Below are 16,804 nucleotides of genomic sequence, written 5' to 3' on the forward strand. Positions count from 1 at the left end.
CCCATGTAATCTCTCACTCGTGGTTAGTGATAACGCCACTCTGCGCGGTATAAGGCGGCACAAATGTATAAAACATAAACGATTGTCAATTCGGTGAGCGAAATCGAAATCTGTACCGTAAAATATCGGCAAGCATTTTCTGGACAAGCCGCAGCTGCAAACCACGTGCACATCGAAGCTTTTACACTACTAAGCGACAGCTTTTAACGGTTCTCGTTGGGAGCGATGGGTTTTAATCGATCATTCTCAAAGATGATCAAACAGCAAATCTCCAGCATACATCGAAGCAAGTTCCGCAGAAGCATAGCTTTTTATGCAACCCCACCACCACCACAAAACACACAGCTAAGGCGCGCCTAAGAAGAATGGTCCCAACGGCATTGAGGTGGGTTAACACGCTGAGCAACGATTTACTTTCAATAGACAAGCATCGAATATTGTAACTATTGCGCGAGGCCTACCACCTGAATGCTTTTCAACTGGTCCGCTGGGCGGGTTGAGGCTTTGCTTAAGCAGCAAACAAAAAATTGTGTCATACTAATTACGCGAACAATAGTAACGCATTATTATATTGTATTTGTTTACTGATGATGTTCTGTGTTTCGATTCAACGTTCGCTTTACCATAAATAGCATGGCGAAGCGAAAGGAAGCAAACTCGTGTAACTGTTAGAAAGTGGGGTCGCAGATGTGGCCAAAGCACAATGCAGTCAGCAGCAGGGAGCGAATTGTAAAGATAAACGTTGTATGAAAGGAAGAAGAAAAAACAAAATTCTGTGATTTCCGAATTGTAATTAAAGCACTTTCTCCCTCAAGGACAACCAATCTTCGGGAAAATAGACCGTTAAACGTTGTTAAGAAAATACGCTGCACCCTGAATGTTCGGAATAAGAAAGACAAAGGAACGATTTTAATTCTCAGAAGGCTCTCTGTATCTCTTACCCTCTTTTTCTCTCACTCTCTCTTTCTCTTCTTCTCTCAATCGCTCGATCTGTCTCCATTTCTAAGCTCTCGCGGTTGTCTGATGGACGCGAAAGTAAAGTTAGTACGATCGCAGCCCGGAAATCAAAAGATTTACATATTATGTGTGCTTGAGACAACCTACTAGCGAGTGGTACATGATTTATATTGAGGTATTGACAACACAAGTGCAGATAAAATCAGTGCTGAAAGAGAGAATAGAGGGAGATTCAGTAGATAAAAAAGATACACGATACAAAAGAAAATGTAGACAGAAAACATAGAAAGATAAATATTCCAGTGCCAGTGCTATTTTTAAAGACAAAACAGAGAGAATAAATCAATATCGAGGAGAAAACTCGCGTAGAAGAGATGCAAACATTGCAAATGGAACCGTAAGCCGTTCATTACAAGTTACCGAGAAAAGAACAGAAGGAAAAGCTAGTAGAGTTGACGACGTGGAGTACATCAGTGAAGAGTTAGCAATGGCTGGGGATTAGATTGAGATAAACCCAGGAAAAGAGTGATTGGAACTACGGAATGTGTAGCACGCTGGAAGACATACGGTCGCCAGCTGTACCGCGTAATGGATGATGTGAAACGATGTATATTTTAAACTAAATGTGTGTATAAAACCAGCAAAAAAACTGTGGAAATGCCAGAAAAAGAAAAGAAATATATGTAATGTAAATTCTATTTAAAATTACGTGCTTCCTTTTGCAATTTCAATCTTTCGTTCAGTTAACGGATAAATCAAATGATTGCCGTTTGTTCCTTTTCAATCTGTCAGATGGCGCTGCGCTTGGTTATGCGCGGTCTCCGATGACAGTTGTCAGACAGTACCGAAAAAAGCGTAAACAAAACGCAATGCCGGCTTTGCACGCGTCCAAAATTTTCGCCAAAGAGTAGTGAGTGTTATTCTAAAAACTGTGGTGCACTAACAACACTATCCCCAGCTGATTAGCAGTGTTTTTTCGCTCTTGATTTACACCCTCCTTTTGTCGTTTTGTTTCTGTTTTCGATCCCACTTCCCGCCCTCCTATTGTTTACAATTCGCGTCGTCCCACAGTGTGTTAGGTGCGGTTACCACAACCTTTAGGTGTTTTCCCTTGCTACAGTCGTACTCGCACGGCTTCAAAATTAACTACTCCAAGTTCCATGGCTCGATGTCGCTATCCGCGATGTCGAAGGTAAGTTAGAACTGGCGGGCTATCCGGCCGACATTTCAATTCCAAACCCCCTGAAGCATATGCAACACTCGTAACATCCGCCGCATGACAACTGGTCTGTGCCGGGAGCTTGTTTTCTGCGTCGAGATAATCATTAGAATATCAGTAGAAAGCAAACCAGTTATAGTCAAAACCGGCTACATTCCGGCTCATACAGTTGCGAAGAATCGTTCAGAACGCATCGTTTGTTCCGTGCGCCTCGTGACACCCGTAAAAGATCCCAATGGCTAACGAAGACCTTCTTCCCGAAATGCAGCCGATCCTGTACTCGTACTGGCGCAGTTCCTGCTCATGGCGTGTTCGCATCGCCTTGAACCTGAAGGAAATACCGTACGACATCAAACCGATCAGTTTGATCAAGTCTGGCGGCGAGCAGCACTGCAACGAATATCGAGAGGTGAATCCAATGGAGCAAGTCCCTGCCCTTCAAATCGGTAAGTCTTTATTTAGTAAGTCTGCTCAATGCCGAAGCACTTTTCCAGCTCGTCCTTAACGTAAGCAATCGTATAATTGAAAAACAATACACCCTGATTGAGACATTGCGACAATTCGTCCAACGCGATAACGAGTTCCGTTGTCTTACGGTCGTCGATGCTTTGCAGCTCGCTCTGTAGCCGAAGCCACGCTTCTTCCAGTTCATTCCATCGCTGCTCTAACAGTGGCATCTGGGCGGTTGGTTCACTTTCACGTCCGAGAACGTACAGCACCGTTCTGGTGATCTCTGTGGCTAGCGAGTTGGCGGCAAGAAGCGTATCGAAATATTCTTGCCACTGCTCCATCGATACGGATCGGTGTAGATAATAATTGCAACGTGAAATATCGTCACCGAGCAGCTGAGCGAAGGCCATTTGTGCATCGTGTGCAGCAGTAAGACAGTCTGCTTGGTCCGCCGACAGATCGCCTTCGAACGATTCTATAAAATCCAGCGATTCACGCGTTCTTATGCGCCCAAGCGCGATCGTCTCACCGATTTGCTGCAACGCGCTACCGCTAACATTGGCGATTGTTTCCCGTCCGTGTTCACGGATCTGAACTGTTTTGAAATTGATGGCTCTTGCTAGCGACTCAAACATGGTTTGAGATTCTAGCAGATCACTTCGAATGCCTTTCACATTCAGCGTAATCGCCACAAGCACGATTACCAAGCTTACACTTTTACAGTTTAGTGCCATTGTTTGAGACAACGTAAATGGAACACCCGTAAGCGAAAGACCTGTTTGTAGTAACACTGCCCAATTGAGCTACAACACTACAGTTGAAAACAGTGTCCGGGGGGAATTTTCTTAACCATATCGCTTTGAGCTTAGCTATCGTTCTTACTGCTTGCCCTGCTTAGATTATCTTTTGATAACATGTTCATTTTTTGACGTATGTCGCGAAAAGGTCTAACCCAATCCGCGTAAATGCATGTTTGCATGGTGTTATCAGCATTCTAGCGCATGAACACAGAAAATGGCGTTGATAACGGTTTGTTTTCTTTATTCATCAACCAACAAGCCTATTATGCTCCTTTGTATTTGCTTGCATTTTTATTGTCCCTTGTTCTGGCTAGCTGGCATTTAAAAACACACTAATAATGTGTAATCAGATTACAGTTGCATATTTTACGGCAATAAAATCGATTTGTTTGCGCAGTTCGTTGCAATGTCTTCTTCCATGGCATCAATATCCATGCGTTGGAACTGAAGAGTTCGCTCAAGACACGCTTCCAACCGTGTCATCGTACCGGTTACTACTCCTTCGTGGCGATCCAGTTCCTCCTGCAGCACCACTTCGTAATACTCCCACGTGTTCCGATAGGACTGCAGCTCCTCCGTAAGCCTGCTGCGAATGTTCGCCCCATCAAAAATGTTTGTCATCGATAGCGTACGAATGACCTGGTAGGAAGCCGTCTTGACGATGCGCTCCACGGTGGAAGCCTGCGGACGAAAACGCCCAAAGAAGTCGTAGTCCAAATCGAAGTGTGCATATTCCACACAGTTCTTCAGATCGACGCCCCAAATCGTGCGATAGCGCGCGTAGAAATCGTCCAAATACTCTCGGCACGATTCGCTCAAAGTGTCCTGCGAGTTGAGCAGTGAATCTGCGACGAGTTCGTCTTGGTTCCTGAGCTCAACCGTTGTTTGCGCTACTTCGGTCAGAATTCTTTGATTGAACATTCCATTCAGCTTATTATTGGTGGCCGCACTTACGATCACCTCCCGTACGACCTGTGAGCTAATGTTAGCCAACTCGTCCTGGTACTGCACCAGGAAGCAGTCAGCTGCTGGCACGCCAAGAAGCAGAATGCCCCCCAGAGCACTCAAGCTCAGTAGCCACTTTGTCATCATGTTAACGCACCGTTCCGATTGCGTCGCCGATCGGTACTAGTCGCCTAGTTAGGATTGTGATCTTTTTGTTTTTCATTACACACGCAAAAAAGAACAGCAGTTTCGCCGCCAACGAAAAAACAGCAAATCCCATCGACCGATTCCGGCATCGGTTTATCGTTTTATTACCGCATCGATGATACGCGGCCGCTGTGGAGGGCCACTCATTTACGACCTGACCTGCGCCTTACAAGTAGCAGTTATCGTCCAGATAGGATTTAATGTACTCGATATCGCTGTCCTGCCAGTAGAACGCCTCATTGCGGCAGCCTTCGAAGCGATTGATCGTGATGTACGCGTCATCGCCGTGTTTGGCCAGCTCATCGTTCAACACCGCACGGTAGCTTTCACGCAGCGTCGTGTAGTAGTCCAATTCCTCGGCCAACTCGGCAGCCACAGCGTCCTCCTCGAGCACGTTGTTGCGACCAAGCGTGATCACCGTTTGGCTTTTGGATCGGAAGTTTTCCCGCGTGTACGAGTGCTCGTACGGCAGAAAACGGTTGAGCGCATCGTTTCGCAGATCGTTGTACGCGTAGTACGCGCAATCCTGTATGTCGTACTCCTGGAACGTACGGTACAACTCGAACAGGAACAGCGTGTACTCGCGGCACTCGTCGTCGATACCGTCCCGGTTCTGGATGTACATTTCTAGCTCGAGGCTTGCCTGGCGCATGCGCGGTATCATGCTGGCCAATTCGAGCAGCAACTCGCGGTTGAACTCTCGAATCAGTTGTCCGTTAAATTCTCGCTTCTGTTGCAGCTCAAACTCTACCTCACGGGCAAGCGCGGAGAAGTCGCCATGATATTCGATGAAAATGTTCGCCACAGTGGCACCGATGCAGCAGCTCAGCAGTAGAGCTGCTGGCAGCAGCGTTATCCCAGTCGAACGCATTGCTGGGGTGGAATTTTGTGTATTCTTTGCTCCTTCGACACGAATCCTTAAGCAGGCACAGGAGTACTGAGATGACGGCTGTTAGGCACCGCAATAATGTTGGATCGTTGCGCCATAATATTCGCTCTGGCGATAAGCGAACCATGCCGCGTAACGGAATATCAGTCTTATATCTTGTTGGTTGTAAACTTCCGAGTAGTAAAGGAAATTATCTTAAACCTCAACTGCAAGCTCCAGTTTCAACTGATTCGCACCTAGCGATGTGTGTGGGGTTTCACGCACAAGAATGACGCAAGGATTGTATTGTGACACGTGAATTTTATTCGACAGCAATGGTTATCGAAGCGACTTTAGTAAGGTCCCTGATGGTGCTTATCGTTATCGATGACGATCGCCTTCCGACATGGCCTTCCGGCGCACATCTACTGGTCACAGCGTCCGACTGACCACGTTGCAGTCGTATCCCTTTTTCACGTAATCATTCGACTCCGCACGCATTATCGATGTAGCTGAGGACGTATTCCATATCCAGCTGGTGGAGCGTCACAGTCGTATCCAAACAATCGAATAAAGCCGCTCGCAGCGGATGATCCGGTGGATCGAACCTCTCCAGCTCGTTGTTTAGCAGCTCCTGCAGGGCGTTGTTCATGCTGTTGTAGCTGTAGTACTCCTGCTCAAGCCTCGCACCGATATCCTCCATTTGCGTCACCTTGTTGTACTGGGCCAGCACGAGCGATACTCGGTGCGTTAGCTCCGTCGTTTCACGGTGGACAATGTTGGCGTAGCTGAAGAATCGCTGCGCGGTCCAGTAGTACAGCTCTCTGGAGGTGAATGCCGCACAAGCCTGCAGTTCCGCTTGCCCGATTGTACGGAAGACTTTAAACAGCTCCAGCACAAGCTGCCTACAGGGTTGCCCGATGGAATCGGCCAGTTGTATCGTACTCTCGGTGTCGTTATCCACCTGCCGCATCTCGATCGTGGCGTTGCTCAACAACCGCAACAGCTCGGTGTTGAAGATGAACGTTTCATTCGAGTTGACCTCGCGCTTCAGCTGCATCGTTCCCTCCGAAATGGATGCATACTCACTGAACCATTCCTGGTACTGCACAATGGTGGACACATTGTACGCTACCACCGGCCCACCGACGCCATACAGCAGGAAGAAGCTACACAGGACCAACTGATTCCTGTAACGCATTATATTTTGCAACGCTGAACGAATGGCACCACAAATATGGCCGCTTGTCGCGATACACTGACATGGGATGTAATCGCGTACGCCATGTTTAATCGAGTGCTAAGATCCAATTTACACAATTGATAACCTCTCGCTTTTGGTGATATCGACGAGATTAGAGACGTCTATGGTGTGTTGAAACGCACACCAGAAACTTCTGGATGTCTGTCCCAAACTGGCAAAATGTTATCATGAAGGTTCTTTTTTTTTTCTTCTACTGTATCGTTTATTACTTCAGGCTTGATAATCTGCATTTTAGATTAACAGTAAAGGTTCATGTAGTCCTCAACAAACTCCATATCGTCGGCGTACAACGCTAGCGTATCGTCAACGCATTGATACAAATTCGTTCGCAACGGATGCTCGTTGTCGTCGAACCGCTCCAGCTCGTAATCCAGAATGATCTGGTACCTGCTGTAGATCCAGCTAAAGTTCTCGTAATACTGCCCCAGCAATGTCTCTATACGGTAGATTTGCTCCAAGGACCTGTAGCTAGCGAGCACACGCACCACGCGGTGTGTCAGTTGCGTAAGCTGCATGTACACGTAATTGGCGTAACGGAAAAATCGACTCATCGTCCACGGTACCAGGTCCTCGGCTGTGTACCACGCGCACTGCTTCAGGTTTACAACCGCCAGCCAGGTGTACTGGTCGTGCAAATCGAGCACTATATTTCGGCACGCTTCATCCACAATGTCGGTCTCTTCGATGCGCCGCAACGTTGCATTTTTGGTGCTCCTTAGCGTCACCGTACCGTTGGCTAGCATTCGCAGCAGGTCCTCATTTAGCGCGCGTGTTGCAGCCGAATTAATAGTTCGTCTTGTTTGCATCAGCTGCTCGCCATCGTGCGAGTGGTTGCTGAAACGATCCTGATAGCTCACGATAGCGGGCACCGCGGAAACAGCAACGGTCAGAAAGCACGCTACTACTGCGATCACTTTGAGCGACATTTCGATTAGCTTTGAGGCACTACTTACCGTGGGCGTTGAGTACTACCAGTAATATAGCCTCTGAAAGTTTAATGTTTGGTGATAAGGAGTAGATAATTGCTTAGATTGCTACCAGCTTAACTTCTCTGGCCGATGATCGAGCAAAATTTCGAAGGGTAGCCCCGGAATGATTTACACAATTTTATGCGATCCCAATCCAAGCGTATGCTCCATACTGCTTTACATCATTGGTATTCGTTTTCTTTCTTTCGTTATAATTTGAACAAATGTTACGCCGCATCAAGCAGTATTATGCAACGTTTTTTGTAAAATACTTTTGCTACACTTCATCTGCTTAAAACTAGGCATTTTCGCAATTATTATCGACGTAGCTGAGCACGTATGCCATGTCACTTTCGTACCAATAAACGGCCGTGTTTAGACACTCGTACAACGCCACCCGTACCGGATGGTCCGCATCGTCAAAGCGCTCCAGTTCCGCACTCAGGATAAACTGGTAGCTGTTGTAGATGTAGCTAAAGTCCTCGTAGTACAGCTGCAACTGATCATCGATGCGATCCATTTCATTCACCTTATTGTACGTCGCCAGCACCTGCGAGACGCGATAGGTCAGCTGTGTCAGCTCGTGATGTACGTAGTCCGCATATCGGAAGAAACGTTCCAACGTCCATGGTGTCAGGGCAGCGGCGGCATTCGCAGAGCAATAGCTCACATCCATCTCGCTGAACAGAGTTAACACGTTACGAAGATTGAGCACTAGCTCACGGCATACCTCATCAATACCGTCCGCGTTCATGATCGTTTCCATCGTTTCGTTGGCTATCTGGCGCAGTTCAACCGTTGCGTTACTGAGCAATCGCACTAGCTCGATGTTAAAGTTCGATGTAGCCAACGAGTTGCTGTTGCGCTTCGTCTGCATCAGTATCTCTCCGACCTGTGAATAGTTTCCGAATCGCTCCTGGAAGGATACGAACGAGGGTACCGATTGGGCGAGTGCCACACCGAACGCCAAACACAGGAAAGCGCTCCTCCAGGTGATCGTGTTGCGAGACATCTCGTGGCTGTTCAATGTTCACTTCCTTCCGCTGCCAGTGTTTGATCACTTATAACAATAGAGCCGTGTTTCGGTAGTCCATGGTGTGGTTGGCGGATGTTGTAAAACCTATCCGCAGGTGGCCGTGATAAGCTAGAGATAATTCGATTAGCCGAACCCTGAATGTACACCCCGATTTTTCACGTTCCTAATGAACGAGTTTCGGTCGAGGTTTAGGCTAACCCCAAGAAGATGTAGCCTAGAAGATGGCCAATCGACAATGTCGCACAGTACACACAAAAAAACACCCAATGAAAGCGTTTACCTGTGGTCAGTTAACGCAATGAAAAAGCGTCGATTAGATTTGACGGGGAATTTTAAAATCGACGAACATGTATCGATTTCTTACGGCGACATCTACGCGGTAAATACGTCGAAAAAGCTCTACCTTTTCGGAATGGTGTTGCATGCAAAGAAGTCTTATGACGAAGTTATAGCAACTCTCAAAGACTTCCTGAATGAAGGATCCAATGCATTATAAGATCCAACTACAAGATGGAGTAGTGTCAAATGTCCCTCAAAAGATGTTCCGATAGCTTTCTTTAAAATGATCTTCTGCGATCAATAGATGCATAGCAATAGAATGTTTCAAAATGTGTGATCACAATGCGTGATGTGCACATCTGCATGTTCATGCATCTGGATGTTTCGTTGACTGTACTCTTAGGGCACCTTGTGTTAAAGCGCTATCGTACCATGAGCACCGGATAAAATCCCACATGATGGCCTGAGGGTCATTTGCGTTATCAGCCCCAGTGAGTGACCAGCGCACCTGGCCAGTCGTACGTTACAGTTGAATCGAGTTTCCGCAATCCTCAGCCTTTGGCGCTTACGGACGCTGATAATCCGGTCGCAACCACCTGCGCTTTGCTGCTTTTGCTGGCACAATCTAATCGGATGCCCTGTTCCGTTCGATTAACAACGGTTTGATCGCCGTCCAATGGATTCCTTCGAGCTGATATAAACTCGTGGAAACGGGAGCGCTGGGTGCAATTAGGTAAATTTTGCGGTGGAGACCAGTGCTGTCCTCAAGTGATAGGAGCAAAATAGCTCACAAAATGGCTTTTGATCGTTCATTTGTGCTTATCGCGGTATTTGCCCTGTTGGTAAGTAGCTTCCGCCAGTATCGCTTTTTTCTACCGCGACGTGTCTGGCAGGTGTTCGCTTTTTGCACGATGGCGAGATAATTCGCCCCTTTCGAAGCAAACGCAACCCGCTGCAAGTGATTCGGTGCATTCGTATTATCCTTGCTATCGATATTGTAGGCCAGCGCTGTCACGGCGGCACCCTCGAAGAACGCCATTAAACCCACCAACGAGGAGCTCCGAGAGGCGATCGAGGAGTATCGCGTTCGCTTCGATGACCTGCACAAGGAGAAGGATCAGTTTCTGCAGTTCGGTCGCACCGGTCTGTGGGCGACGGTCCGTAGAATGAACGAAGAAGTGCTGCAGGATCTGGGAGATGCGCGCAACACGGTCGAGTATGGTTTCGACGATGTGCGGCTAGAGATTAGCCTGCTGATCGTAGAGGGCAACCACGACGAACAGTGTCTGCTCGATCTGGTGTACGAGATTGTCGCCGAGAAGATTCGTCTTGGCGGTGAAATTAGCCGTTGTTCCGCGGGAACAACCGACACCAAGGATTCGCTGCCGGAATCGTTCTACGAATTCCTGAACCTGCTGCAACGTCTGTCAAACTCGATCGCCGAAACCACGCTGTACTCGTTCGTCAGCCAGAACTCCGTTACCAATCCGGAGCGGCATCTTGAGTTCTTGCGGGAATCCTTCGAGGAAACTGATCGTGCGTGGAACGAGGAAGCTCGCCTGCTTCTGCAGTTTGAGCTCGATGCCATGGAGTACAACCGCCCATTGATCGTGGCTGATAATGCCGAATGTCTGCAGTCGGTTGTCGAGAGTCAGCAGGCTTTCGAGGATTACATTCGCGAAAAGATTCCCTCTTGTAATTAAATCAAGTTGCAGCCCTGTGAGGACCGCTAAGTCGTTAAGAAATATCAAATATACTGCTGTTGCGAGAGGCAATATTTTCTCCTAAATTCGTTGACACAATTGAGCCTTCACTATTTATCAACTTGTCAAATTGTTATGATTATAACTCGCATTATTCGTGACATCTACTTCATTTTACTATCGTTTTTTCATCGACAAGTTCATCGGTTTTACTTTCTCAAGACTTCTTTTCTTGCACATGTCTGAATGACAAATATTTAAGAGAGGTTCCAGACAGAAGCAGGACTTTTGGCCAAATGTTTATGCTTCATAAGTATGTCCGCTTTATATTGCAACATCGGGAAGATGTTCTGTCATACCGTTATGTTTTATTCGTCTTATAAAGTTGTACTTATTTCTTTCTGAAATATCCAAATGTTTGCTATTAACATACCCATTGTCAACATCTAGGCGCTTCAAAAGCTAGTAGTTATGTAACTGCTAGAATCGGGATGAAAAAATTGCTCATATTTTGTTATTTGATACATGTACGATAACATACTGTTATGTCACCCAGTACAAAACCCTATCGAAGTTCTCCCTTGGACAGCATTCCAATTATCAGAGAGGAGAAATTTATATTTGTCGCTCAATGCATCAACTATTAAAACCCCCCATCACTAGTCGTAATGTTAATTGCTCCTAACAAATGCTAATGTGCTTTCATTCACAAAACAGGACAATCACCATGCTTCAATGTGGCAATGTCCTTCACAGGTTTCCACAATCGCGCAGCGAATGATAGCGCGTTTGTTCGGAAATTGGTGTGCGATAAGAAAATCGACTTTTCACCTTCGTCATGCTTCCTACGATTATCGATCGCTCATTTTGATAAAGCCACTAACAATTATGCCTCGCCGATCCGAAGAAATCGTGCGATGTAAAGAATCCCGCCCATATCAGCACCCCCAGGCTTATCTAAATTCCGCTTTCAATTGAACCGTAATCTATTAGCTAACCATCAATTAGCCTAACGTGATCAATTGAATTAAAGTTTTCGGCTCAATCTAATCACCCGCTCGCACCGTTTGCGTGACAGAGGTGGGGGAGTTGAAATGAACATTGGGATTTGCGCATTCCACCGTACATGTACACGAGTTTGTTTATTTGCTACTCGTCGCGCGCCCACATAACTATGCTATCGTCACACGAGTCCATCTAGCACATGTTGATCTGTATGCGAAGGTTCTGCATGGCCGTGTTCAGGCTGGCAATGACCGCGTTCAGACAGGCACGATTTTCCGCCACCAGCTGCGGGCGATTGATTTCCAGGTTGTCCAGATCTTCCTGTGCCTCCGGCTGCGCCACATTATCCCAGAAGTCAACCTGTGCTTCGTAGGCCTCCTCTAGCCACTCGGCGTGCTCCTCCGGATCGTTGAACGAGTCGTGGATGGCGAACCCAAACAGCGGGTACTCCGCAGCGGCCGTCGCAATGCGCTGCAGCGTGTTGGTCAGTGCACGGAATTCATCACCAAGACCCTCCTTGATGGCGATCTTGTCGGCGGCACATGAGCTCATACCATCGCCTGCACGACGGCCTTCAGCGATGACCGTGTCGACGAGCCCAAGCAGACACTGCTCGTTCGCGTTCGGTTCGAGGATGGCTTCCGCGATGTCCTCGCGAGCTTCCGTGAGTATGTCGTCGATGTCATTGCGCGCCTCGCCCAAGTTCTCCAGCGTGGCCTCGTTCAATCCCTTCAGCTCGGCGCGAATCAACACGCGAGCGAGGCGAACGAAAGCGTCCTTGTTCTCGTGCAACCTTTCAAAGCGCACGCGATAATCCTCGATGATGTCGGTGAGCTCCTGCATCGACAGCTGTGCCGAGACGGTCTGTGGCAGAAGAATGTCCGATGAGCAACGATGAGCAATTAATGGAAATGGACGGCACTTGGACGTGGGCGAACGGATCACTTACCACAGCAGCCAGGATAACGACAAGGGCGACGGAAGTGAAGGTCTTCATTCTTGTTTTTTTTTTGCTTTTCTGTTCCGCAACGAAACGACCACAGTGAGCGAGCGATTGCTATATCAAAACAATCCTCCCAGTAGCGCCTCTTATATAATCTTGCAAACCCCGCGAAGGATTACCTCGGCACGATTTTCTTCGCTTTGCGATTTTACGTCAGCTCCCCCCGTGCCATTGAGGGGGCGAAAATGAGAGAAAACATCGCTTCCAACGTTATCGTACGATTAGATTACGATTACGGCAAGATTCAGAGGAAAGAATCCGTAGGGTGTTGGGTCAGCACGGTAACAAAAAAACAACATTTTTAGCTGTTAGAAAACCGTTTATTGGAAGCCATAACTCGATAATGGAACGCCTCACCCAACGCCTCTGCTCTGCAGCCCACTCGGCGATATCTTTAAAACACCGAAATCAAACGCAACCCCCCACGAATTCCAAGGGAAGCGACCCGAGCACTGATGCCCTTACGAGCACTGGAGCGCCTCCTCGAGCAGCAGCTCCATGTTGAAGATGAAGTTGCGTCCGATCTCGTCGGACATGGCCCAAATGTCACGGCGCACATTGTTGACGACCTCCTGGAAGTTGGCCAACTCCTGCTCAACACCATCCAGCACTCGCTCAACCTTATCCTCTTCGTTTTCGTACAAGTACGCAAGCTCGGCCAGCGTGATGTCCATGCTGGTGACGGCATTCGAGTTGCCGAGCTTCTGGATCACCGCGCTCTGCAACGCACTTGAGGTGATCTGGAACGCCTGCACCTGTGGGTAGAAGAAGACACGCGATGCCGTCGCCATATCGGCATATGCCAGCTCAGCCGCTAGGCTAATGTCTGAAGCCGATTGCGTTGCCTGTCGGAGCGCTTCATCGTTCTTCTCGACGATGCACGGGTTCTGCGTGTTGCCGATCTCGAGCGCGTGCTGCAGGATGGCGTCCTTCACGCGCAGCTTCTCCTCCTGGATCTGCGTGATCACGATGCCGAACCGCGAGATGAACTGCGCGTTCAGATTCTTGAGCGCAAGCGACTGGTTCATGCGCAGCACGCGCAGCTTGTATTCCACGTCGTAGTGCAGCTGATTGAACAACCGATCGAACTCGGCCAGCACGTCGGAATCGGCACGTGGCAGCAGCTTCTTCACAGCCTCCGGCAACGGCACAGTCTTTGACCATGCGAGCTGCAACGGGCGAAGGACAACGAGTCATCGAACAGGGTTCATTCGGTGTACTAGGGGAAGAGGAGATCGTTTTGTCTCACCTGCTGGCAGGCGAAGGATGCCAACACCACCACAAGTGCGACCTTTTGCCACATATTTCCTGCAGTCACTAGCTTTGCTTGAGGGTTTTTTTTTGTTAAAAGGACCTTCGCCTTTGTCACTGTAGCCTCGAGTTAGTGGAGGTTCTTACTTTTGATCACCTCGACCGTCAAAGGGAAACTGATTCCCACTTCCTTCAGACAGACGATTCTATAGCTTTCGGTTTCATCTGTGTTTCCGTTGGCTAAAAGTCCGCAACCTCGGAAACGGAAACGAGCGGTCAAGCGTTGGCTAATAAACGAGTAATCTTGTCCCAAATAGCACCCCAAGCAAGGGCCAGGTTGTTGTCTGTAATAATCGCATCATTTTCACCATTTTATGATGCGCGCAATCGAACTTCAATCAATGGGAAGCCGCCGTTTGGTTTCGGACTATAGTGCGTCGTCTTATCGGAACTTCCTGAGTGATGGTCAGGCGTGTTTTTCTTACGCCATTAGACTACGGCAGCACGCTACGCCTGAAGGCAAAACAAAGCTATCGAAAATATTTCAAAATGTTCTACCTTTCAAATCAGCTGATGTTGCTTATTACTTTACTAACGGAATGATCTCTTTTTCCTTCTACTTTCAGATGGACATACTCTCATTGAATCCGTGTCGATCATGTACTATCTAGAAGAAACGCGTCCTCAGCGTCCCCTGATGCCGCAGGACGTGTTGAAACGTGCCAAAGTACGCGAAATTTGTGAGGTACGCTTGCACCAACATGACACGTCCAATCCGGACACGCAAATTGATCTCTCTTCCTTCATTTATACCTTGCAGGTAATTGCTTCCGGTGTTCAGCCGCTGCAGAATTTGATCGTCCTGATCCACGTGGGCGAAGAGAAAAAGAAGGAATGGGCCCAGCACTGGATCACGCGCGGTTTCCGTGCGATCGAGAAGCTGCTCTCGACGTCTGCGGGTAAGTTTTGTGTTGGCGATGAGATAACGCTCGCGGACTGTTGCCTCGTGCCGCAGGTGTTCAATGCGCGTCGTTTCCACGTCGATTTGCGTCCGTATCCCATTATACTGCGTATCGATCGCGAGCTAGAGGGTCATCCCGCGTTCCGCGCTGCCCATCCTTCCAACCAACCGGACTGCCCACCGGAAGCGGCCAAATAAGCGCCAAATTTTATTCGTCGTTCGATTTCCGATGCCTGACTTATTGCATTCCATCACTTCCTTGCTAATTTGACGAGTGTATACGTTTGAAAACCGATGCCAGAAACACATGTGAACAGATGCACAAATCTCTACTGATGAAAACCCACCATGTTTTACCAATACCTCAAAAATTCCTTATCCAATCGTCTTTAAAACGGTAGTAATTGTTCGATACGAGGTGGTGGGCTGTATACATCACGACTTTACGAGGGCACGTTACCGTAACCGTTTTATGCTGTTGCCATCAATTGAAACTAAATATCTAGTCTTGAAGAACGAAGCGTATCGTCCATCGTGGATGGTCGTGAGCCATATATACATAATGCTTCAGCTAAACATTGGCTTGAAGAAGAGATGAATCAAATAATATTTACACCGAAAAAGAACGAAGTATGATCATTTATAAAAGGAAACAGAATCGAACAAAAAAAAGCAAATGATTCTGCATACATAACGAAGAAAACGGTTACCATTGGAAAAAAAGATATTAGAAACAATTTCATAACCCCAAACATGCATAGAAGAACGAGCAGCAATGTTCAACGAACGTTGCATTTTGCAAAACAATCATAAATGGGTGTGACGGATTCGCTTTTAAAGTGATAATGTCTGAAAACATATGCTGGAAACGCGTAAGAAGATTGCATACACATCATTTCAGGAAATTTATGGCAGCTAAGGCTTATTTGAAACAATGGCTCGTACTTCCAGTCGTACGCAATTTTAATCCACTTAAACGAAACGATCAATCCCTTTGCTTTAGAAAAGATGGCGAGTCACAGCAAAAAGCGTGATGGACATCTATAAACTTTATCTTCTTCTTCTACTTAAACAATTTGCATATATTTTTCCTAATTCGCTATATAGTGTTTCTAAAACCTACCAATTCAGGATTAGATCTTAAGACAAATATTATTGCAGCTTTTAGCAGGAAAACCTTCGTGTTCCGATTGGTGAACCCTTTTGTTTAGCTCGCATTGTACTAATCTATCTTCGTGTTTCTGGAGCAAGCTGTCGAGCTGCTTGGCTTTTTCACAATTTAATTTGCATGTTTAATTTGTGTGTTTGTGTTGTGAACATGAAAGGATATCCCATTCTCTACTACTCTGTCGAGCAGTGAACGTATACAGTGGCTATAGTGTTTGATATTGCGTGTGTTTTTCGCGTACTCGAACAATAAATATTTTGTGAAACGCATACTACAGTTAGGAGGGATATCGAATTTTGCATCAGCTCACTACATTTAAATATATTCAGAAGTAATGTTAGCATCCGAAAACGGAAATATCGCAATTATATGAATTGTTTGCCAGTTAACAATTTAAAAGTGTAAGTTTTTACCTGAAAGTAGATTTTACATGCGAAAAAAATGTCTAAACCTCAAAAAAAAAGTTCTAAATGTTTTTAGACATTTTCATCACATGTAAAAACGCTACTTTAAAGTAAAAATTTTACACTTTTAAATTGGTTAATTAATATTGCTTGAAAATAATTTTCATTTTTTTAATGAAATATTTTTTGTGTAAAAAAGAGCTTAAGTTTATTCCTTCATTTTCCATTTCACGTAAAATTTCATTTTTTTTGAAAATCTCAAGGATCTTGCACAGTCAGCCCTGCTACGAACACGCTCAATAAATGTTCACAATGT

At 46.7% G+C, this 16,804-nt stretch overlaps 3 protein-coding genes across 3 annotated transcripts; 1 reads left to right on the forward strand and 2 right to left on the reverse strand.

The window, feature by feature from the left end:
* The first annotated feature begins 1,826 nt into the window (after positions 1 to 1,826).
* Positions 1,827 to 16,284, forward strand: LOC128731561 (probable maleylacetoacetate isomerase 2). Its single transcript, XM_053824692.1, has 5 exons — positions 1,827 to 1,867; positions 2,029 to 2,149; positions 2,445 to 2,622; positions 14,582 to 14,700; positions 14,776 to 16,284. The coding sequence occupies exons 1-5, from the start codon at positions 1,827 to 1,829 to the stop codon at positions 15,112 to 15,114; spliced, it is 798 nt and encodes a 265-aa protein (XP_053680667.1). The 3' UTR covers positions 15,115 to 16,284.
* Positions 11,894 to 12,698, reverse strand: LOC128731563 (uncharacterized). The gene is made up of 2 exons (XM_053824694.1): positions 12,651 to 12,698; positions 11,894 to 12,565 (listed from the first exon to the last, which is right to left on the reverse strand). The coding sequence occupies exons 1-2, from the start codon at positions 12,696 to 12,698 to the stop codon at positions 11,894 to 11,896; spliced, it is 720 nt and encodes a 239-aa protein (XP_053680669.1).
* Positions 13,166 to 14,007, reverse strand: LOC128731562 (uncharacterized). Its single transcript, XM_053824693.1, has 2 exons — positions 13,954 to 14,007; positions 13,166 to 13,873 (listed from the first exon to the last, which is right to left on the reverse strand). Exons 1-2 carry the CDS (start codon positions 14,005 to 14,007, stop codon positions 13,166 to 13,168), a joined length of 762 nt encoding a protein of 253 aa, XP_053680668.1.
* Positions 16,285 to 16,804: the final 520 nt, after the last annotated feature.

Source organism: Anopheles nili, chromosome 2 (assembly GCF_943737925.1).
Source record: "Anopheles nili chromosome 2, idAnoNiliSN_F5_01, whole genome shotgun sequence".
NCBI lineage: Eukaryota > Metazoa > Arthropoda > Insecta > Diptera > Culicidae > Anopheles > Anopheles nili.